The sequence below is a fragment of the Tachypleus tridentatus genome, unplaced genomic scaffold (assembly GCF_004210375.1).
Source record: "Tachypleus tridentatus isolate NWPU-2018 unplaced genomic scaffold, ASM421037v1 Hic_cluster_2, whole genome shotgun sequence".
Lineage (NCBI taxonomy): Eukaryota > Metazoa > Arthropoda > Merostomata > Xiphosura > Limulidae > Tachypleus > Tachypleus tridentatus.
In genome coordinates this window covers 14439000-14462480 of record NW_027467782.1, presented here as the reverse complement: position 1 = coordinate 14462480, position 23481 = coordinate 14439000, and the positions used below count along the sequence as shown (strand labels likewise).

General features: G+C 35.0%; 1 protein-coding gene across 5 annotated transcripts; it reads right to left on the bottom strand.

The window, feature by feature from the left end:
* Window positions 1–1877: 1877 nt before the first annotated feature.
* LOC143242846 (uncharacterized) lies at window positions 1878–23220 on the bottom strand. 5 transcript variants are annotated; one of them, XR_013023333.1, is made up of 4 exons: window positions 22941–23220; window positions 15188–15289; window positions 4506–4675; window positions 1878–2374 (listed from the first exon to the last, which is right to left on the bottom strand). XR_013023333.1 is itself a non-coding variant. In XM_076486447.1 (3 exons), exons 1-3 carry the CDS (start codon window positions 23142–23144, stop codon window positions 2363–2365), a joined length of 318 nt encoding a protein of 105 aa, XP_076342562.1. In that variant the 5' UTR covers window positions 23145–23220; the 3' UTR covers window positions 1878–2362. The 5 variants fall into 5 exon arrangements, 3 of the variants coding, with proteins under 3 accessions (XP_076342562.1, XP_076342559.1, XP_076342561.1); XR_013023334.1 differs by lacking the exon at window positions 22941–23220 and having other exon boundaries at window positions 15188–16725; XM_076486447.1 differs by lacking the exon at window positions 4506–4675.
* Window positions 23221–23481: the final 261 nt, after the last annotated feature.

Genomic DNA, 23481 nt, shown 5'->3' with positions numbered 1-23481 from the left:
TTTTAAAGATAATTTTTCAATATTCATGTTAAATATATTCCTCAGAGAAAGAAAGGGGTAGCCGGAGGTAAAAAAAAAGAACAAGTTGGCTCAGAAAGGGTTTAAGAGATAAACTCGAAGAAAAGCATAATAAATTGACTTGTATGACAAGAGTTTCACAGGATTATAGAAGATAAAAAAATCGTGAAACACGAAATTAGAACATCGGAAAGGATGTGTGATAAAATACTGGCTGGAAATTTAAAAATTAACAGTAAAGATTTCTTTACGTACATAAAGAGTAAACAAAATGTAAGAATGCTGTTAGTTCGGGCCCTTCAAGGGTGATATAGAAAGCTTAGTATATCGTGATTATGAGATGGCTGGGTTACTAAAATTTGTTTTTCTTCGATTTTTATTTACGAATATTTAAGCAGTATTCTACGTTTTGAACAATTGATTAATGTAAACGAGTTTGAACTATTTTACTGAATTAATTTTGAACTGGTTAAGAAAAACATTAGAAGATTAAAGAAATGATAAGACTCCTAAGTCAGATAACATTTCCCTAATGGTTTTGAGGGAGGTTAAAGATTGGATAGGTGGGACATTTACTACTATTTTTTATCAGTTCTTAAACAGTTGTCAAAAAACAGAGGATTGCAAGTTAGCTAAGGTATATTCTCTTTTCAAGAGAGGTAATACAAATTGTCTCATTGAATGTAGACCCATTATTTTTACATCAGTTGTGGGAAAATATTTGTAAATTATATAAAAAGAGAAAATAAATGGGATATGAGTTTTAATTATGGAAAACAAAAATATTACATGTGAGTATTTATAATATTATTATAAGTATAGTTTGAATGGGAACGACCTTATCAATATCATGAAAGAAAAGGAGCGTGGTTTAGTGATTGATCAGTCTCCCTCTAAGTAGTGAGATGTTGCTTGTGATAGGGCAAATAAAAATTTAAATTGTAGCTACAGAAATATTGAACATAAGTCTAAAGAGGTTATGATTTCATTGAACTTGTCACAAGTTTGGTAAGATTTGGAATATTGGAATATTGGGATCCTTACCTTAAGAAAGACATTGAATTGTTGGAAATGGTTCACAGAAGCGTTACTAGTACAGTGTCTGAGATGAAGGGAATTGTCATACGAGGAGATATTAAATCTTCTGAAATTGTTTTATCTTGCTAAAAGAAGAGTTATGGTAGATCTGATTGAAATATGGTACACAAATATAAGTTTTGACAGAGTAGAAGTCATATTCAGCTCACACAGTTTCAATTTTCCAAGGGAGTAGTTGGCGTTTGAAATGGGTTACCTTCAGATGCTCAACGGCTGACTATAATTCTTAAACTTGTTTTAATTTAGTTTAGAGAATGAAACAGTTAAGATGGACAAATAGGCTGCATGCTGTTCCAAAAAGTTAATTCGGTAAACGTGTCATGTTGTGTATGACACCATCTCTCCATCTGATTCCTACATACATCTGACTGCGTATTGCACAAGAGCCGTAGTAACTAGTTATGGATATTATATTTTGTTTTTCATAACTATTACATAAAGTTAGAAGTTGCATGGAAAAAACTAAAAATATAATAAAAGTTCGGTCATACAAAAATATTTTCAATGAACAACAGTTAACTAGAGTTTATAATTTTTGTTATAATTTGAGTAGAAAGTTTCTGTATGCAATGTTCCACATAACCTTTGTTGTTTTTTACTGTTTATGTTGTTTTCAACAGTGATTTATCTTTAAAGCGCTGCCAACCACGTAAGATCTGTTGGTAAAGACAGTTACATTGTTTAATTATTCTGGTTGTAGGGACTGAAACCCTTTAGTCTCAGTAAAACTTTATACAGAACTTAAATCTCTCATCGATTGATTCATCTATAGCTATTCTGCGGGTATGATTCAGTTTATTGACCAATAAAATTTAGTAACACACATATAATAAAGAATAAGAATAGAATTTAAGTTTATTTTACATCCGTTGTTTCTCAGTATTAATCTGTACATATGTATATATGCTACGACTTAAAGATTAATACTGAGAAACAATGATGTAAAATAAAATTTTGTAATACACATATAATACAGTAAATATAGAATTTAAGTTTATTTTACAAAAGTGTGTTTAATAATAAAAACGCTGGCGATGGTCGATGAACTTTTTTCTGTATTGTTAGTTGTTATTCCGTTTTGATCGAGGTAGTATTTTCAACAGTACTTTGTTTTTCTTCATTGTTAGGTGGTCTACCTCGTCGATGTCTTTTTCTTTTACATTTATCTTGTCAACCTCTATAATCTCATCGCCTACGTCGAGAAGCCCAGAGAGAAAAATCGATGATTCACAATCTCTCATCCGGGTTACAAATGTTCCTGAAACCAACAAAACGATACATATATATATATATATATGAATAGTAAAATATTTGTAGTGAATTTGCATTGTTATTGCATTTTACCTACCCAACTAAAATTCATCCACTAGTATCTAATTTGATTTGTTCGACTATGCTTGTCGAAATACATGAAAAATTAGATTGCGTTTTTTCTACAGGTAAGGATTTCCCAAACTAACAACTCAATGTTTTTAATATATTAATCATATATCAGTTATCCTGAAATTTATTCAACTATATTTGGCAGAAAAACAAGTAATAACTCATTGTGGCTTAAAGCAACATCAAATAAATTAAAAACATGCGAAACAGCGAATTACAATTATATAGGCGTAATTATCCCATTTCTTTTAATGAGGTTTGTTGTATAACTGTTAGTATTACAACGTGTCCTGGAGCAAATGGGTCATTATTAAACATGCTCAATTTCGCATCCTTTTTCCCTGACTTATATCTTAAATCACAGACATTTTTTCAGGCTTTTAACTACTGAAGAGAGGCAATACACAAGGTCATATCGAATAATTTTATGTTTTTTTCCTGTTGAAAGTGCTAAGTGGACAGGGCTTGACCTTAGAGTTAGCAGAAAAGGAAAGTGGACCCGCGTGTATAAAAGTTCATATCTCACCGCCATAAGAAGATACTTCAATCTTTAAGGCTGTGGGTATGCTTTGAGAATGAAAGTCAAATCACACTTATTCGGTTAGAAAATAACGTTTTAAGAGTGGGATTGCTTATTTGGATTAAAGAACAGATACACAATGGGTTATCTGTGCTCGACCCATCACGAATATCAAAACCCAAACTTAAGTCCACAAGCACACCGATGCCATTCTTGGGTGCAGTAGTTGTTGGTGAGTGTAATTCCGTGAATAACTCCCATCTACGTTATCAGTTATCTGCGCTATGTCCACCATAGCTATTTTCCAAACATTATTTTGAAACCTTCTTCCTTTATCCCAAAAGGAACAACTGGTAAAGGTAAATTGTAAAAAGTTCAGATGAGATCGTTTCAGTCACGATATAAAACATTTAATCTATATATCATTTCAAAATCAGTTAATACAGGTGATTTTTACTTTCTCCTGAAATAAAAAAATAACTAATTGATAAAATATTATGTTGCGCTGAAACAAGCTTCGTCTTGATATTTAGTTATGAATTTGCTCGACCACATAATTTATTTCAAAATACAATAACAACAACTTCGACATGAAGTAAATCATCACTTTTAATAACTACATCGTTTGAACCTTTAACATGGTACCATCATCAGTTAAAATTGTTGTAATTCTATTTTCAAATTAACGGTTACTTTATTTTATTTAAGTTTATGTCATGATAATTGTCAGGACAATATTGTTTCCCCTACAATGAATTAACCTGAAAATAACAAATAATCCTTTCATTTTTGGTTAGATTTGCACCGATGAAATATATTCAAAAAATTGATGCTTACTGAAGGGTCCTCTAATGTGTTTTGTTTCAAGGGTAGATAAAAACAAAATGAAGAGTAACAAATATTTTTATTTCTTGTTTTCAAGTTCACGTGTCATAATGCATGTTATAGAGTGCATAATTATTCTCATGATTCATGGCATGTGCACGTTTTACTAATATCACGGCAATACAAATCATAATGTTAAGTCTCATTCATATTACATCATCGTTTGTTTATTTTTTATTAATTTCGTGCAAAGCTACTCGAGGGCTATCAGCACTAGCAGTCTCTAATTTAGTAGTGTAAGATAGCAGCTAGTCATCACCACCCACTGCCAACTCTTGGGCTACTCTTTTACCAACGAATAGTGGGATTTACCGTCACATTATAACGTCCCCACCGCTGAAAGGGCGAGCATGTTTGGTGCGACGGGGATTCGAACCCGTGACCCTCAGGTTACAAGTCGCACGCCTTAACACGCCTGGCCATGCTGGACCATGACATAATTTTAGTGCCTTCAGACTGATAAACAAACAGAGAAGAAAACAACTGTACGGCGGTGCAAATGATAACAACAGGTAATATTTCTAGGCGGTCTTGGACCTCCTTTGCGAAAATAGTAATAAGAAAAGAAACGATATTCTGGTACAAACAAGAGGATGCTTACCTTTGCTGTTTCCGACCTTTCTCCGAGCGGTAAAAAATCCGTAGGGCTTATGTGGAGGTTTTGTTACTTCCACAACACGTGTTTCATCCGAGAGAAACTGAACGAATCGACCACACGTGTAGTCGGAAAGAGGTAGGGAATTGTTTTCAGATTCCTCAGACGTAGAGTGACTGAAATGTGGTGTAATACGTCATGTGAATAAATAAGTTAATGTACAGGTTGATATTTTCCTTTTATATTAACATGGATTAACAATTCCATTAACTATTAACCAATAGTGTTGATACAGACGGTGAAATGAAGACTTACTCTGTTCAAACGCTCAGTTAAAGTAAAAACCAACACTGCTGAAGCAGACCGTGAAATTGATGACTTACTCTATTGAAACAGTCATTGAAAGTGAAAATCAGTTGTGTTAAAAGAGACACTGTTGAAACACACAGTCAAGTTAAATACCAACACTGTTCAAAACAGACATTGAAACTGAAAACCAGCACTGCTGAAACTCACTGTGGTATTGAAGATCTCCGCTGTTGAACCAGACCATGAAATTGAAGGCCGACACTACTGAAACAGTCATTGAAAGTGAAGACCAACACTGTTGAAACACAGTGAGATTGAACACCAACACCGTGCAAACCATCAGTGAAAACGAAGACCAATAGTGTTGATAAAGTTAATAAAATGGAAGACGTACACTGTTGAAACATGCAGTGCAAGTGAAGACCAACACTGTTGACACATACCGTGAAATTGAAGACCAGTGGTGTTAAATTATAGTGAAAGTGAAGATCAACACTGTTGTAGCAGACTGAAAATTAAGACTACACTGTTGAAACAGAGTGAAATTGAAGACCATTAGTATTGAAACACACAGTGAAAGAGAAGAACAATAGTGTTAAAACAGACATTGAAATTGAAGACCAGTAGTGTTGAAACAGACAGTGAAAGGTATGACCAACATTGTGAAAACAAACAAACTGAAGACTGGTAGTGTTTACCCAGAAGTTAAAGTGAAGACCAACAGTGTAGAAACAGTCAATGAAAGTGAAGGTCAACAGTGGTGATACAGTCAGTGAAACTGAAGACTAATAGTGTTTAAACAGTCAGATAAAATGAATTTAAGCACTGTAGAAACAGTCATTGAATGCTAAGATCCATACTGGTGAAACGGAGAGTGAAATTGAAGACCTACACTCTTGAAATAGATTGACATTGAACACCAACACTGTTCAAACAGTCAGAGAAACCAAAGACCAATAGTATTGATACATACGGTGAGATTGAAGACTTACTCCGTTCAAACACTCAGTTAAAGTAAAGACCAACACTGTTTTTCTCCCCCGTATTGGAGAAGCTTCCACACCTTTCTTAATGGATTGTTTGGTACTTTAATATATTTCTGTATTATCGTTCAGTGCTGGAGATGGGTTATAACCAAGACCTGACTTTGCTGAGTTGTAGTTGATAGACGATAACTGGCTCGATCTTTCAGTGAGGCATCGATAAAGTTGCTTTTCGCTTGTCATGGAATCAGCGAGCTCTTGACACCAATAATTCATACAGTATTTTAGAAATGCTCGCTGAATAGATAAGACTGCTCTTCAGGCACAAACACAAATCCTTTCTAACATTTCTACTTGTTTATCCTGAAGTCTTGTGAAAGTTCATACATGAGAGGAGAAGTTTGAAATTTGACAGACTTGTCAAGGTTTCAACAACATATGTGCTGATACACAAATACACATAAACACATGTATTACATTATACAAAACTATGACACTTAACAATACAGCAGTCAAAAACTTAATTATAACCATAGACAACTGCATTCGTTATTTGTCCTTAAGCTGACTGTGTCAGACTTTCCTCATGCGAAAACAAATCTTGATAGAACTATCAAGTTATAAACACGATGTTACAATCAAACTATTACTGATGTGAAACATTAAATAGTCACTCAATCATAATTTGATAATGTCATACACATGTACGTGTCACAGTTGTACAAAATGTTGCTTGTCACAGAAATAAGGAGAAAAGATAAATTTCTATAAGACAGTATCCCGCTATTAATAGATAGACACCCTTTGTAATTACTTGTTTTGAAAGTGATTTAGTACACCTTTTTTATGTGCGCTAACATTTGATATTATTCTAATAACCAACAGCTACATTTTTTAATGTTGTTTACAAAACTTCCTGTGCAACCTGATAACTATCGTAACTTTCTTCTAATTGGTGGATTCAATCTTATTTAAGTGATTTTGAAAATTCGAAAACGTAAAAGTGGAAACACAAGCATCAATAACTCTTTATGTTAAAGATCAAAAGTCACCATTCATAACCAGGGCTGAATTAAGGGCAACTGATGCCCTAAGCACATCCCAACAATGGTGCTCCCTCGGATCCTCCATTGCTTAACTGACAAGACATTAAGACTCAATAAGTAGTGAAAGTGAAATAAAAGTTTGAAAATTTATAACCGTTCTTCAGTTTTCTTCCAAGTCAGAACCCACGACTATATTAAATAAAAACTTGTTTATTTATTTAACAGATTGGACATAGGTCAAAATCAAGCAATGGCTGAGACCTTTTATTTAGAAATGATGAGGGAAATCACTTCTCTGATTAATGTTGATTTTAAGAACTATTTTTACTATATATTTGTTTCACTCTGAGTTAACAATTTCTCACTTTGAACTTAAAACCTTGTAAGCAAATTATCTACTTATACCTTAATATTTATTAAAATTTTAAAAAGTTTTCTTCTATATTTTTTAATCCCAAAGTCTTTGATCAAGTTCTTAAAACTAATTTGGCGTAACAAATCTGCTTCTATACTCAGCAGAGACAATGAAGGCATTTAGCCTGTCTTGTCGCATAGTTATTCTGTTGGGATTTTTAATATGCTTGACTTGAGAAAATGAATGCTTAGCTGTGCAATTTGTGACCATTAATGTTAAAAATATACGTAATGCAATGTATACGTTTGGAAACGAACACTCAATTTTGTCTTCCGAAATTATTTTATAAAGTTCAGCATGACTGAATCTTGTATTTACAGTTTTTGTTGCACTAAACTTATGGCACACATATGAGTGAAACTGCTGAAGCTCGGCAGAGATATTAGTGTCCAAGTCCTCTGGGTATCAATTAGATTTTGGGAATACTGAGAGTACCTTTCAGTGTCAGCAGATGAAGTGACGTCATTTGGCACATCTTTTTGGAAAGAAAATCTGTTTGCTATTTCTTTGTACACCTCTCCTCTCCTTCTCATCTGGGTTTCTAGTTTGTCAACAATTGTGTAGAAGGTGATGATACAAAATTTATCTCTGGCATTCAGATCTACCTCTTGTGAATCTCCGTCATTGAGTACCTTCTTTCTGACGTGTTTGTGAGTTTGAGCTGCATTGTAATCAACATATGGTAATATTTCCTTTACAACTGCTTCAAATCTTTCAGTCATCCCTTAAAGTGCGTATCTGGTCAGCTAATGATCCGTACAGATCTGCACGTATTTTTAAGTTCAAATCCTCATTTTGCAGAGCTTGACTTGCTTTATGAAACTTTTACAAAATCTCATCCCATATGATCAACATAAAAACAAATTATAGCTCTTGCATCTTATTTGTAATATTGTATGCTTTTCTTCTAGTGTCTCCCTTTTGTGACTGGTCTTCAACTAGACTTATACAGCTTCCAAAATCTTAAATAAAGGCTTCAAAATTGCTGTTGTTTCCATAAATGTGCCTCCCATCTGGTATCAGATAGGGATTTTAACACACATTCAAGACAAGCTTTAAGAATTTTCCACCGGCTGGGCGAGGCTGAAAGAAATGTATTGCAGAGAACAAACTAACTGCCACTTGACAGTAGTCAACAGCACTTCGGCCTACCAGATTTAGTGAATGGGCTACACAGAGCACATATATGGTAAACTTATTTTCTTCTAAAATATTTTGCTGCATCCCCTTATTATGCCCAGACATGTTACCAGCATTGTCGTAAGACTGATCCTTACATTTTGAAAAATTAAGTTTGCAAACTTCATGCAAGTACTGCAATACCTGTTTTGTCAATTCCTCACTGGTATGGCTTTTCAGTTCCAGAAAGGTTAAAAAGCGTTCAATAAGCTGCCCATCTTTTAAGTATCGAAGTACAACACTGATCTATATGTGATAGATCTGGCATCGAGTCAAATGACAAGCTAAAATAACCAGAAGAATTTACTTCATCAACAAAGAATGCATGGACCTTCTGAGCCATTGGTTCAATGAGTTCTTCACAGGTGGTTTTGGACAAGTAAGAGGGATTTATTTTACCAGAATTTCCATATTTCGAAATATACTCAACTAAAAATGGTCCAAACTGACTTACGAGATCAAGCAGCCCTAAAAAATTCCCATTTTGCAGTGAACCAAATTTTTCATCTGTTCCTCAAAAAGCCAGGCCACATTCAGCTAATGTACGAATAACAGCTATTAGACGCTCTAAGACATGCTCCCAGTAATTGCACTCTTCTTTAATTTGTTTTTCCAACTCTTCTCGCAAGCCTAAACATTGTCTGCGATTTAATATATTAGTATAGTCTAAGTGAGTAGTACTTCCTTCATAACGATCAATTACAGTAGTATTTTGCCAGTCTGTTTCAACAAAACGAGAGGAAAATTTAGGGCCAAAAAGATTACAAACAAAGCTGTAAATTTACCTGCTGATGGTGAATACAATAACTACTCTCTTGTGTTGCTCACCATTGGCTTTTACCACAAAGAAATGTTTTTGCGAACAGCATACTTTTGGTTTGCCGCTATTGAAAGTCTGGCAAGATTTGCCAAATGGCCCATTGTGGTGTTGACAATCAGTGGCTCCACAAACAATCCAATAAGCCACATCATCAGCAGAGAAATCGAGCCACAACCCTGGATCTTTTGCTTCAGTTTCTTCATCTTTTGTAGACTGGAGCATTTTACCATAGTCAGTAGAATTTCATTTTCAGCAATTATTTCAACTTCAGACTGTCTTGTAGAGCAACTTGCATCAACATTAACACTAGAGATATCAGGAGAATTTACAGGCAAAGTGAGATCATTTGTGAGACTTGTGCCAGTTGAGCCAACCTGTGACATCTCAACGTCATCATTATGTTCTGACCTTGAAGTGAACAAAGAGTACTTGTAGGTGTGAAGCTTGGTTCAACTTCAATCTTGTTGGAGACAGATGCAATGTAAGTGACTTCTGATGGCAGAGATAAGTTGTGATTTGGAAAATCATGTTGTGTAAGTAGTGTGAAAAAAGTAGTCAGCTTTTCAGTCTTGACCACTAAAACCAAAGCCTTTTGTTGGTTCTTTTTTGCCAATTTTCTGTAGTTATTAGGTGGTCTGAAAAACATTCCACGTTGTTAATGATGGACTTTTGTCGTACTCGAAAAAAATAATTAGCAACTTTGAAATTTTCTTGTAACCTTCTTCTGATCAATGTTTCTTTACCACTTTATCCATGACTTGTTTAGAAAGTTTCTTGATCTTCACAATGTGAGTTGTGGCTTGAACAGATGATGCTTTTATTCTGATGTCCTTGCGTAGCTTTGCGCAAAATTAAAAAAAACAAACAAAGTAGAATGTGCTTCAGACCGCATCATAACTACAGAGATCATACGGCCATTTTAAATTAAGATGTCACTATGAAGCTAACAGTGAATTTGAAAGATGTGCAAAATTCCATTTATGATACGAGATTTAGTGTTCATACATCGACAATATCCCGGTTCTTACACAAACTGACCTGATGGGCAAGTGGCAAGAAAGAAGCTGTTACTGAAAAGAACCATTTGAAATCTAGTACTGAGTTTGTAGCAAAGCATGTAAATGATATTGAAAACATGTCGCGGGTTTTGCTTTTTTTCTTTGGTCAGGCAAGACACAAATTGAGTCTTTTTTTTTATTTAAATTAAAAGCATTACGTCTAGAGCAAGCACAACACAGCACATCGTCCTTTCAACACCATCCCAACTGTCAAGCATGGTGGCAGCAGAATGTAATGAAGGGGATGCAGGAACTGAAAAGTTTGTCAGGATTGAGATAAATATTTGTTTGGTCAAGTTAATCATAAAGATATACAATAGGCTATCTGTTCTCTGCCCACCACTCAGGTATCACAACCCGGTTTCTAGTGGTGTAAGTCCCCAGACTTACCTCTGTGCTACTGAGGAGGGTAAGAAATAAATGATGCAATGTACAGAAAAATTCTAGAATAAAAACCTGCTTAAGTCAGCAAAGAATCTCAAACTAGGTCAAAAATTTACATTTCAGGACAATGACCTGAAGCACAAGATAAAAGCCACACTGGAGCGGTTTCAAAAGAAGAATGTGAATGTTCTGGAATAATCCAGTTAAAATTTTGACTTCAATCCAATAGAAGATGTTTGGTGAGACTTAAATATTACTTTCCATCAATATTTCCCAACGAAACTGTCAAAACATCTTGTATTGCAAAGCTGGCAGAGGATTATCCAGAAATGCTCACATAGTACTTCTACAAAGTACTAACTGAAGGGGCTTAATACTTATGCAAACAGCAAATTTCAGTTTATATATATATTCAATGTAGGTGCTGCTCCCATTATACCTCCTTCCTAATTTAGCAGTGTAAAATTAGAGGGAAGGCAGCCAGCCATCACCACACACCGTCAATTCTTCAGGTACTCTTTCACCAACTCATAGTGCAATTGACCGCAACATTATAACGCCCCACAGCTGAAAAGGAGAGCATGTTTGATGCGAAGGGGATTTAAACCCGCGACCCTTAGATTATAAGTCGAGCGCCCTAACCACCTGGCCATGCCAGAAAGTCTTACTATTGATAATGTTACTTGAGGCGGTCAGTGTTACAAAGGACAATATTTCTATTGTTTTGTAGGATTTTAATGCACCTTCTCTTCCTATTTTACAAGTAAAACATTATAAAACTATGTTCATAACTTTCTGTAGGAAACTTAACAGATTATGTTTCTTGCTGATTGAAAAGTATTTGCATCTAGGCTAAAAGCTTGATGAACCCTGATTGCCAAAAGTGATCATATACAACTTTACATAAGTAACACTTACCATTGTTTTCTGTTATATGTTTGCCATCAAACGATTTTGAGACCAAATAACCTGTTTCACACACACAAATAGTGTGGGCTATTTCAACATATTACCGAAGCATATCAGCTGAAGGCAAGTTCAGATAGCTTTGACCCATGTATTCGCCTTAGGCTAAAGCAAGTAAATTCACAGAAAACCAGAAGTTATATTTCTGTATCTTTCAAAATTTCACTATGTGTACAATATATTATTTAACCTTATTGGTCTTCTAAAGTATAAAACACGTATTTTTCAAATAACCATATCCAAAAACAGTTGACAATCATGACTGGTTTTTAGTTATAAATCAAGTGGTTATTATTCAACTATTTCAAAATAGATATTTCCTTGCCTAGAATTTGAAATTGTTGCAGTTGCATGAATTATCTTTTCACTTAAGAATTTTATAAATGACATTGTGAAATTGGTTTGTGTCATTTTGAGTTTCATTTTATGTTAGATTATTGCAGAGAAGCTTGTCTGTTAATTTTGTAGAATAATTGGAATTATTTCTAAAAAGAAACTACAGTAGGTGGACAACACTTCATATGAGAAAATGTAACTAAAATAATAAAAGTTCAGGTATTTACGAAAGCCGGTGTTAAAATATGATTTGAGATCATATTTGAACAGGTCTCGTCGAATGCGTTCTAAAAACATATAGTTTTACACACTTTTCTGTTATGAAATAAAAGATATAACAAGTTAACAACATTTTCGGGGGGGGACATATTTTTTGCATGGATATCATTAAACTGATTTCTGGATTCCAGTAATTTGGTCAATGTGAATCTCCCCAAGATTTGACAGACATCACTCGCTATCCACCTGACAGAATATTGTGATACCAACACCATCTTGCTTTATTTGCTTAAAATTGTTTTTATTTCATAGATTCATTTTACCAGCTTAATGATTTCCTATGCAGTGTTAAAAACAACTTTTATAATAACAGCTTGCTACAGATGTCCTTACAGGCAAGGTTTGCTCCCCGCTAGTACAGAGATAAGTTTACGGATTTACAACGCTAAAATCAGGGGTTCGATTCACCTCGGTGGGCTCAGCAGATATCCCGATGTGGCTTTGCTATAAGAAAAACACACACACACAGGCAAGCTTTAACACATGACCATAACAATAAGTATAAATTGCCCTCCTCCCAACTTTATTGACCTGTGCTGCCATACCATCGAAGCCTTTTCATCATAACAATGACTTCGGAATGAAGGAACAGATGTATCATTCCTGTAAAATACATATCCAAGTGTTTGTAGTATTGTCTCTGTTAACGTATGAGGTATTATATAAAAGTTCAAAAATGCTTCTATGGCTCGAAAAGTGACGTCGACATATCTAACAGTGTCTATTGTTTTAACAATTATGATTCAAAGTTTACCAGATGATTTTTAATATCTTAGATGGATGACGTCACAAATAATCTGATGAACCATGACTTTTAGCAGTTAATTTCGAATACGGCCCGGCATGGCTAGATGGGGTAAGGCGTTTGACTCGTAATCTGAGGGTCGCAGGATCGAATCCCCATCGCACCAAACATGCTCGCCCTTTCAGCCGTGGGGGCGTTATAGTGTTGCGGTAAGTCCAACTATTCGTTGGTAAAAGAGTAGCCAAAGAGTTGGCGGTGGGTGATGATAACTAGCTGCCTTCCCTCTTGTCTTACACGGCTAAATTAGAGACGGCTAGCGCAGATAGCTCTTGTGTAGCTTTGAGCGAAATTCAAATAAACAAACATCTCGAATATCAGGTCTTGTATGCTTTTCGTGTTTTTTTTTCTTCTTTTACAGTTCTTAAAACACTGGGTCCCTATTGCTACATATTATAATTTATTTCTGACAAGTATCCGATTTATTATGTTACGTACGTTACACATTACTATTTCAAATAACCAGTCATTTTAATTTGAATTTAGTAGTTAATTAAATATTCATATGCATTAAATTTATGTTACTTTTCAACAAGATTGATACACACAGTTTTCTTTCTTAATACAAAAATATTTTAATATACAAGTAATAATACAATTTATAATAACTGTTATTACAAATAATGATTTATATACAAATGTTTTACAAAGTTACAAACAATATTGAGGCTTCTATCTGGTCTGGAACTGAATATTTCATCGACAGTTTACGATGAACAGATTAATTTCGAGTTGGTATCGGTACAGTTAACTTAACGAGGAATTAGCTAGCTCTTCAATAATCACACCAAAGTTATATAATGTCTTCGTGGAAATATTAACGTTCGATGGCATTCCTCTGAAGTTAAACGGCTTGTAAATTTCGAAATCTATAAATTTCATGGTCAAATATCTGTAGTTTTCCGATTAATAAGCGTTAATCACAGTTACAGCTTCCGAGGTTTATAGTCTACCAGTTGTAGCAAACTAAGATTATATACTTTCTCTTCGCGTATTGCGTTGACTATCTTTTATAAGCTTGAGAGGAGAATTGCTAGAAACTTTAGCTAAAATAACAATGCTGGCGATCACTATTATTTTACATATTCACGTAATACATTGTTGATTCTTACACTCAAAAACCTTCTACAAATTTAATGAATAGGCGGGAATTTTGCAATATAAATTTAACAGTATAAGTTTTATGCGTTTTAAATATATATTTAACTGAAAAAGCATCGATATGAAAATAAATATGCAACAGTTAATCCGTCATAGTATTGTTTGTTTCTTAATTTCGCGCAAAGCTACACGAGGGCTATCTACGCTAACCGTTCCTAATTTAGCAGTGTAAAACCAAAGAGAAGACAGTTACTCATCACCATCCACCGCCAACTTTTGGGCTACTCTTTTTACCAATTAATAGTGGGATTAACCGTCATATTATAACGCCTCCACGGTTGAAAGGACGAGCACATTTGGTGTGACGAGGATTCATATCGCTAGGAAACCGGGTTTTGATACCCGTTGTAGGTAGAGTACAGCTAGCCAATTGTGTGGCTTAATGCTTAATTCCAAAAATAATATCAATTTTCTTTTATTATATGTATCTCCCCACTAGAAGCATAAAATTGCTATTCAGGCTATAAATAAAGAGCACTAAACAGTGGGGTGGGTAACCTATTTTTTCAATAGCTTTTCCATCTAAACAAGTAACTTGTGTATAAATACAACTGCTTATACACATTGCTAGGAATACAGAATAGAATACGAGTTGAATAATTATGTAGTTTGTAAGTTATTGACTTGTCGTATCTATTGTTGCTAAATTGTAATCTCTCCTCTTATTGATTGTTCTCTGTAAGTTTCATTGTTTTTGTAACTCTGAATTGTTAATAAACAATGTTTCTGGTCTTATGTTTTTTCTCGGCCTTAAAGTTTCTATTCACTTCAACATGAGGAAGATGAAACATTTCTGGTCTGGCTTATCGGCTTCTCTTCTCGCTTGTTCTCGAGAACCCAGTAAAGGAAATAAAGAACACGAAAAACATAGTAATGTCTCCTGAGTTTTATTTATTGCACAATCCAATGAAGAAGCGAAGAGAAACTTCAATTAAATTCTGACTACATACCAGGATTTGATTTGATTGGATGTTTAGCCGCAGTTTTCTGTAACGAGAGCAGATGGAAATGTTTACACGTTCCTCCTGGAGGGATGTTGGTCCGTCTGTTAACTGTAAGACAAATTTTACATTTTGATAGACTGAAGCACATTTGGGGCAAAACTTCTTGATTAAGGGCACAATGACTTGTCATTAGAGGCAGGAAGACTTTGAAACTGCATCTTTTCGATTATCCAAAACAGTAACCATTAAACAATGACACCCTTGAAAAGTACGATAAAAAATAAAAATGCATTCAATAAGAAGACCTGTTTTCACCCTTAGGCCTTAAATCCTTTTCTTTTATATATGAAAAATTAATTGCATTTTATTTGAAGGTCTTATTTAAATGTTAACGCAATCTTGTTTCTCCAAATATGTGAGAAGTGGCGCCACGAGTGGTTGATTTTAAATGACTTTGAAAAAAAAATTTACAGAAACAGTTTAACGATTGCATACGTTCATAGGATAAGTGGCTGATGAAACTGGAATTCTATATGACCACACACCTTTCTAGTTTTCTGAAGCAGTTGCCTTTGATCTTGCAGCCCATCTATCTTCCTCAGATTTTTACTTTAACTATTGTTACCATATGTATGACTGGATTCAGAGGTTTATATCACTACGGTCGATAGCTCTCATACCTAATCGTTAATACCTTACCACCAAAAAGTACAGCCAAGTAAATATTCAATGGTTAGATTATCTACAAAAACCCAGTGAAGTAAATATACCACATGTTCATAACTGTGAAGAGAAACAAATCTTGAATTATAGACTAGAATGTTTCTGCATGGAATAAAATATGATACACGAGTTTTGCGGGTGCCACTAACATGGCTGTAATAAATGTTATGACATTGACACAAAGAATGTTGTCCTAAATGCACCCACGTGGTTTATTTGAAATCGTATATTTGATAAATATAAACTATGGAAAACTTTAGGATAAGAGGTCATAACAATATTGGATATAATGTTTAAGAAAATGAAGTCTAATTATACAGATTTAATGAATTTCTTTAGGGACGAGGCAGTACTTTCATGCCTTGATCTACCAGGTGCCTTTTATGGAGGGAGAGACAACGTGACAAGAGCTTTATGAAATATTTAATGCAACAGAAAACAATTTTAAGATCAAGAAATCGATATAAGATATGACGAATACACGGGACGATATACACTCGTTGCCTTTGATCTTACAGCCCATCTATCTTCCTCAGATTTTTACTTTAACTTGGTGTAACATGGAAATTTACAAATTGAAATATTATAAATGTTCTAAGATATGCAGAATTTCATTCAGTTTTAGAAGTCTGTATGTCTAGAAACATTGTATCCGATATGTAAAAGCTATGAAATTAGAAATATATTTCATACTCACACAAGATTCATGTACATAAAAAAGTTTGAGGGCATATATTTACCAGTGATTACCAACCTGACCATGCAGAAAAACAGTTATAATCGTCAACCTGGATCCGAGCCATAAATCCAGTAGTCACTACTGGGTTTATGTTTACTTTCGATGAAATCAAAAATAGAGTATTTTAACCCATCAGGATAACCTCCATATAATATAAAAATCTTCGTGAAGAAGAACTGTGAAAGGTGAACTTACAACCAAGACGTACTGTAGTTCTCAGAGTATTGACAATATTGTATATACTATGTTTATTATTGTGGTCGACGCGTTGAAACAGAAACCACTGTCTAAATTTGGATCCCACAGATATAATAACGATATTTTTCATGATTTTCTTGTGAAACGTTGTCATGTGAATACGTCCTTAATAGCTGTTTTTTAAACATTAGTGTTAACAATAGACTACGGGTATTTGGTACTGAATATTTATTGTCAGACCATAATTATAAATACAGTGGTTCAGACCATTGTAGGAGTTAAGTGTTCACAGCTGTTACATGTATTGAGTACAATATGTGTGTTTTATATTGGAACTTGAGACTATCATATACTTTAAGATAACTAGTGATGAACATGTGCAAGTTATATGTAGCGTTTCTAGGTTGGAGAAGAAATTAGAGGCCATCTTAATAAAGTTAAGGAAATAGATAAAGAGAAATGACAGCAGGATTTTAGGAGGAGCTTAAGTTTTGCATGCAAGGGATAAATCAACTAACAGTAACTTTCAGGAAGGTAAAACGAACAGTATCAAAGTAAAACGTAATGAAGTTAGTTACAATGTGCCAATTATGTTAAATCTGAAGATGAGGAACTATTGGATGGAAGAAAAACTAAAGGAGGATATAGTTATAGGTGATTCTTTGAATAGACATGTGTGTACAATAACCAGTGTGTTAAGGAAGGAGAAGAGAGTAAGATTATGCTACCCAGTGACACACATGGAGGATATAAGTGACAGATCAGACAATGTAAAGAGAAACAAACGAGACATCAAACAAGAGGAGGCTGAAGAAGAAGAAGAAAAAGGACATGGTGAGTATAGTTTCTGACAATTCTACTAACCCCAACCTTAACGACGCTACTAATAGTACTAAAAAATCAAAGTGTTAGTAACGTAACCCATGTTAATGACGACAAAGCCACTTGCTCTGACGAAAATAACTTGAATACTAACAACACCACTATCGCCACTAATTCTAAGAACACCATCACTGTCACACAAACACACAATTCTCCTAACTACAGAATCCCAACTCTGTTCATCGAAGGAGTAAACAACACAACACGCATTCCACAGATTGTCAAACAACTGAGGGCCTATTACCCGGGCATTCAGTTTAAAGACATTAAACGTCTTCCTAATGGAAGAATTATGCTTAAATGTTCCGAACCGCAAGAGTTTGCACATATTTTGGCCCACTGGCCCAAGGATGCCTTTGGGGTTCAAGCCACTATCACTACACCAAAAACCAACACACCAAAACTAACAGTCATAATCAGAGGTGTCGATTTCGACATCGAAGATCATGAAATCACTGACGAACTAATAACTCAAGGCTTTGACATTGCATCATCAAACAGAATTATCTCATTCAGAACGAAACAAAAAACGCCACTGATCAAGGTAACCGTCAACAAAAAAGACGATCAGGACAAATTATTAAAAAACGGTTGCTTTTTATTTTTCAAAAGACACACGACCGAACCGGAAAAAACTAATTGTATGGTCAAGGACAGATGTGTTAGATGTGGCGGATCTCACGAGGTCGCTCAGTGTCCTAACGAGCGTAACCAAGTGAGATGCGCTAACTGTCAGGGCCCCCACGCAGCCAGTTACAAAGGCTGCCCCAAATACGCAACAGATTCCTTTTCAAAACCACGAACGATAATAATCAAACCCACGGCTACCAAAACAACACCAAACAACCTTTACTACCAACTCCAACTGACTCGCAAAGCAAACACTCTCAACCTCAATCAACACGTACTTACGCGGACGTAACACGCCCGAAAACAACACAAGCATTCAACCCCACAGATTTCACCACAAACTTGCTAGCAATGCTGAGAGAATTGAGTGATCTCCCCTCATTCGAATCGAGGCACGAGTCACTCAAATCTGTTTGTAGCCTTGCAAGTTATTATTTTAACCTTCCTCACCTCAAACCACACCATCTTTCACTTAAAATTCATGCAAGGGAAATAAAACAACACAATGATACAACACATTAAAATCTTACACATCAACTGCCAAGGAAATCTCAAAGACAAAGGATAGAAATATACAACATAAACAAACATATAAACGCCAACATAATCATCGTTTCAGAAACACTTTGCACAGAGAAACAAAACACCACAATTCCCGGATTCATCACACACAGCATACCTCACTCAGAAAATAACAGAGGTATAATAGCTTACTTTAGTATAAAAATATCGCATTTAATCTCAATAGAAGATTCCTTTAGATCTAACATAAATGAGACCATTTTTTGTAATATACACTTTAACAACCGGCTAACTATTCCGATTCTAGCCATATATTGCTCACCAACCAAAGATATCGATATTAACTTCCTTCAAAAATGTGTTAATCGCAAACCCAAACCAATTATTATTGGGGATTTTAATTCTCCGCATACAGAACTAAGGGGAAACAGAAACACACGCAGAGGATCGTGCATAAAAGTTTTTATCTCTAGTAACAAAATGCACTTAATTAATGACCACACACCTACACACTTCTCAGCCGCTAACGGCTCATACGATGTACTCGATTTCATCATCGCACCCAAGGACATGGTTAACAGAATATCTAACTTTAAAGTGCATGATGAAATCACCAGTGACCACTTCCCCATGTCATGTATGATTCACCCGCGCCACCCTGCTGTGGCGTACGTGACTCCTTCCGCATACACCTACACTGAAACAGACTGGCTCACTTTTAATGCCTCTCTGGACTCATACCTACCCCATCCAATCGAACATGTAAATAACAAAACAGAACTAGACAACTATGTTGATCAAATTACAGAAGCCATAAAGAAAGCCATAAAAACACAATTCCTAAATCAAAAGAAAACAATCACTTATTCAATGGACTCTAACACCAGAAATTTACGCACTAATAATCAAACGCAGACAATTAAGACGAACACACTACATCACACGCGATCCACACATTAAAACAGAAATCAATAGAACAAATACAAAAATTAAACAAGAAATTAAAAAGTCAGGGAAAACAATTGGCATAACTTCTGTAAAACTTAGAAAAACCAAGAACAATCCAAAAGAATTCTGGAAAAATTCAAGAGTATTGCTTCAGACAAAAACACAAATCACATGTTACAACACATCACACACAACAATAAAATCGCAAGGACGGACGAAGAGAAAGCTGACTATTACAAATCCGCTTTTAGCGATTTAAACTCAGTAGATTTTGACACACAACACCAACACTATGTCAACAACTACATAAATACAAACCAAGCTTCATTCTCACCAGGATTTCCCGGAGAGACACTAGAAGCATACTCAAATTCAATCAATAGAAAAATAACCATATCCGAACTAAAGATTAATATCAAAAACTTGAAGAACACTTCCCCCGGACATGACCAAATTCCAAATATTATTCTCAAAAAAAGTTCCACTCTCCTACTAAAACACCTCACAAACATCATGAACATTTCACTAGCGACCGGGTATTACCCTGACACGTGGAAAAAAGCCATCATAACAACGATCCCCAAGAAACAAACTAACAGAACAAATCCAGATAATTTCCGCCCCATCAGTCTGTTAAGCTGCCTTGGCAAACTGATGGAGAGAATTATCTCCAACCGTCTCCTCCATTTTTGCGAATCAAACAACATCCTTCCAGAATCTCAAAATGCCTCCAGAAAAATAGACAAACAACAGATCACCTCACACGACTCACCGAATCAATCTACAAAGCTTACAACAACAATCAAGTAACCATCGGGGTATTCCTAGATGTCAAAAAAGCATTCGACAGCGTTTGGCACAACGCCATCATATACAGACTAAATCACCTACAAATAAATCCTACGATAGTCAAATGGATTTCAAATTTTTTAACCAATAGAACAGCACAGGTAAAAGTCAATAAAACCATATCCAAATTATTTAATATAACGGCCGGAGTGCCCCAAGGATCAGTCCTCTCTCCACTTCTATACATAATTTTCGTCAGTGACATACCTTTTCCAAATCTAACATACACACACAATTCACAATACGCAGACGACATCGCAATCTGGAGCACCTCCAGAAACCCAGTAATGGCCATGTCTCGCGTACAAGAATCACTAAACAACGTCTCAACATGGAGCAACAAGTGGAGGGTCGTGTTAAATCCGACAAAAACACAAGCAATCACCTTCTATAGAAAACTAAAGAAGCAAAGAAAAAATATAGAAAAATTAAAACTATCACTTGGAAACACAACCATTAACATGAGCAAAAACATCACATTCCTTGGCGTCACTTTCGACACAAAACTAACATGGAAAAAACACATAAACAATATACACTCATCAATCAGAAAAAGGATTTCATATCTAAAGACTATAACTGGTAAACAATCAAAATGCGCACCGAACACCATTATACAAATATACAAGGCTTACATCCGTCCACTAATAGAGTACGGATGTCAAGTAACATACAATGTGTCAAACAACACACTCCAAAAAAAGTCCAAGTACAACAAAACAAAATATTAAAATCCGCATTCAGTTTACCATCTTTTACGCCAACAAATTATCTACACCAAATTAGTAATTTACCAACTATAAGAGATAGAATAACAGAACTTTCTCTCAAATATTATCTAAAAGCAGAAAATAGAAACAAACTAACGGCATCACTACACAAATTATCAAGTGCACCAACAAAATACATATCTCCTTACAACATATTTCAAGAATCACAATCCACTCAACAAAGAATCTAAATAAATAAAATCTATGTTATTAACATAAATTCCTTTTTTTTTCAGGTACAGGGCACACGACAGGCAAAACTTTCGGCGCCTGTCGTGTGAAAGTGGGTTTTCTCGGGGCACTCCCGTTTCCCCCCACATCAAAATCTTCAGGCATTGGATTTCTAGATCCCAGCCTAGGCAACCTTTTTGCCAGACCCAGAATCGGACCGTTTGATTTGATCTGAATTTGAATGAACTACATTCATGTTCACATCTGCCCAACTTTTTCCTTTCGGGACAGGTCCCGGCCTTTCTTTCCACTGCTGCCTTTGCCTCCACCCAAATGAACATTTAGTGAGACATTCTCCACCCAAAAAGTCAAGAATAATAACGATAATTAATTTATTAAAATAATAATAATAAAAACCACCACTTAATCTTAATAACAATCCACGAAAGGGGACGAAGAGGAACTACAAAGTTCCTGAACACCCCAGTTGGAGAGAGAACTCTTCTGATTTCTCTCTCTCTAAACTGAACCCCTGCCACGTTAGTTTTAGTTTAGTTTGGTGCGCAGTAGTATGCGAGTAGCGATTGAGCAATTACGTAGATAACGCTGCAGCGGTTGTGCGCGTGTATTGTAGTATTTTTCTCTATTTTAGAAGCAGAGTTGACAGAGAGAAAAAAAGAGGTAGTTATGGCGTTCTTTCGACAAATTATTTCAAGAAGATTCTACGGAATCAAGGTCAGTTTATTTGGATAGAAAACCTCTTACATTGAAGTCGGTTAAGTTGTAGTATTTTCGAATTTCTCTATGCCTTTATTCGAGTTATGATGAAAATAGTAACACTAACACTGTTGGGGTTGTAAATATAGTAACTTCTTGCTGGCATGGTTTTGCATACCTTGGTATGTATTATACACGGTCTTAAGGAATCGTTAGTTGATGAATTTTGTGTTGATGCTTACCTAAGTTTAACGTAAACTGTATTGGTGAGGAACAAGTTAATCAGTCCAAATCATGGCGGACCGCGTAAGAGATGCAAGATATGTCCGTTTTAGTCAGTAAATTTATCTGTCTCGAATAAGATTGGAGGTCATCATCTGTTTGTTTTTTTTGTTTGTTTTTATTAGTAGATATGTTAAATTAACCTTTCATAGCAGAGGCATAGCAAAAAGAGGGTTCAGTCCCCCGAAATATTTTGGCTATGTCTCATTTCGTAACTTGTATAATCTCGTTTCATGTATTTAATAAAAACAATTCATATTAACACTTGCATTTTGTTTTAATGACTAAATTTAGATCCAAATCTGCTTCTTAGCGTATCGCCCCCTACCTTTCTGCTTTCATTGAGTGGGAAACCAGGTTCTTCTAAAGATAGTGGATTATATTTCTTAACAAAACCCGCCTCGAACAAGTGATAACTGAGAAACGCACTTTCCTGCAGCGTTGGAACGAATGGAGTTAAACGAAGTCTAATTTCCTGATGTTGATACTTTCGCTGAGTCTTGCGGAAAACACTTTCAATTTTAAATTTCATTTTAAATATAGATTTCTTGATCCGTTATTTATAACTTTATAACAACTGTTTTTTTTTTTCATGTTAGCTTCATAAATAAAAGCAAAATAAAATAAGACGAAAAATTTAGTTAAAACCTAAATTTCGAATATTTAGCTACAAAAAAATATGATGGAGGTAAACAATTTAAATGGAAGTTTTAAATTCCAGTTAGATGCAGTATTAATGTACTTTAATAGTAATAGTTATTTTTTTAAAAAAGAGTTTGTTTCTAAATGGTTCATCGGTATACGATGCTTCGGTTGTTTTAAACTGCTAATTTCAGCTGTACTGCATGTATAAATAGCGGTTTGGATGC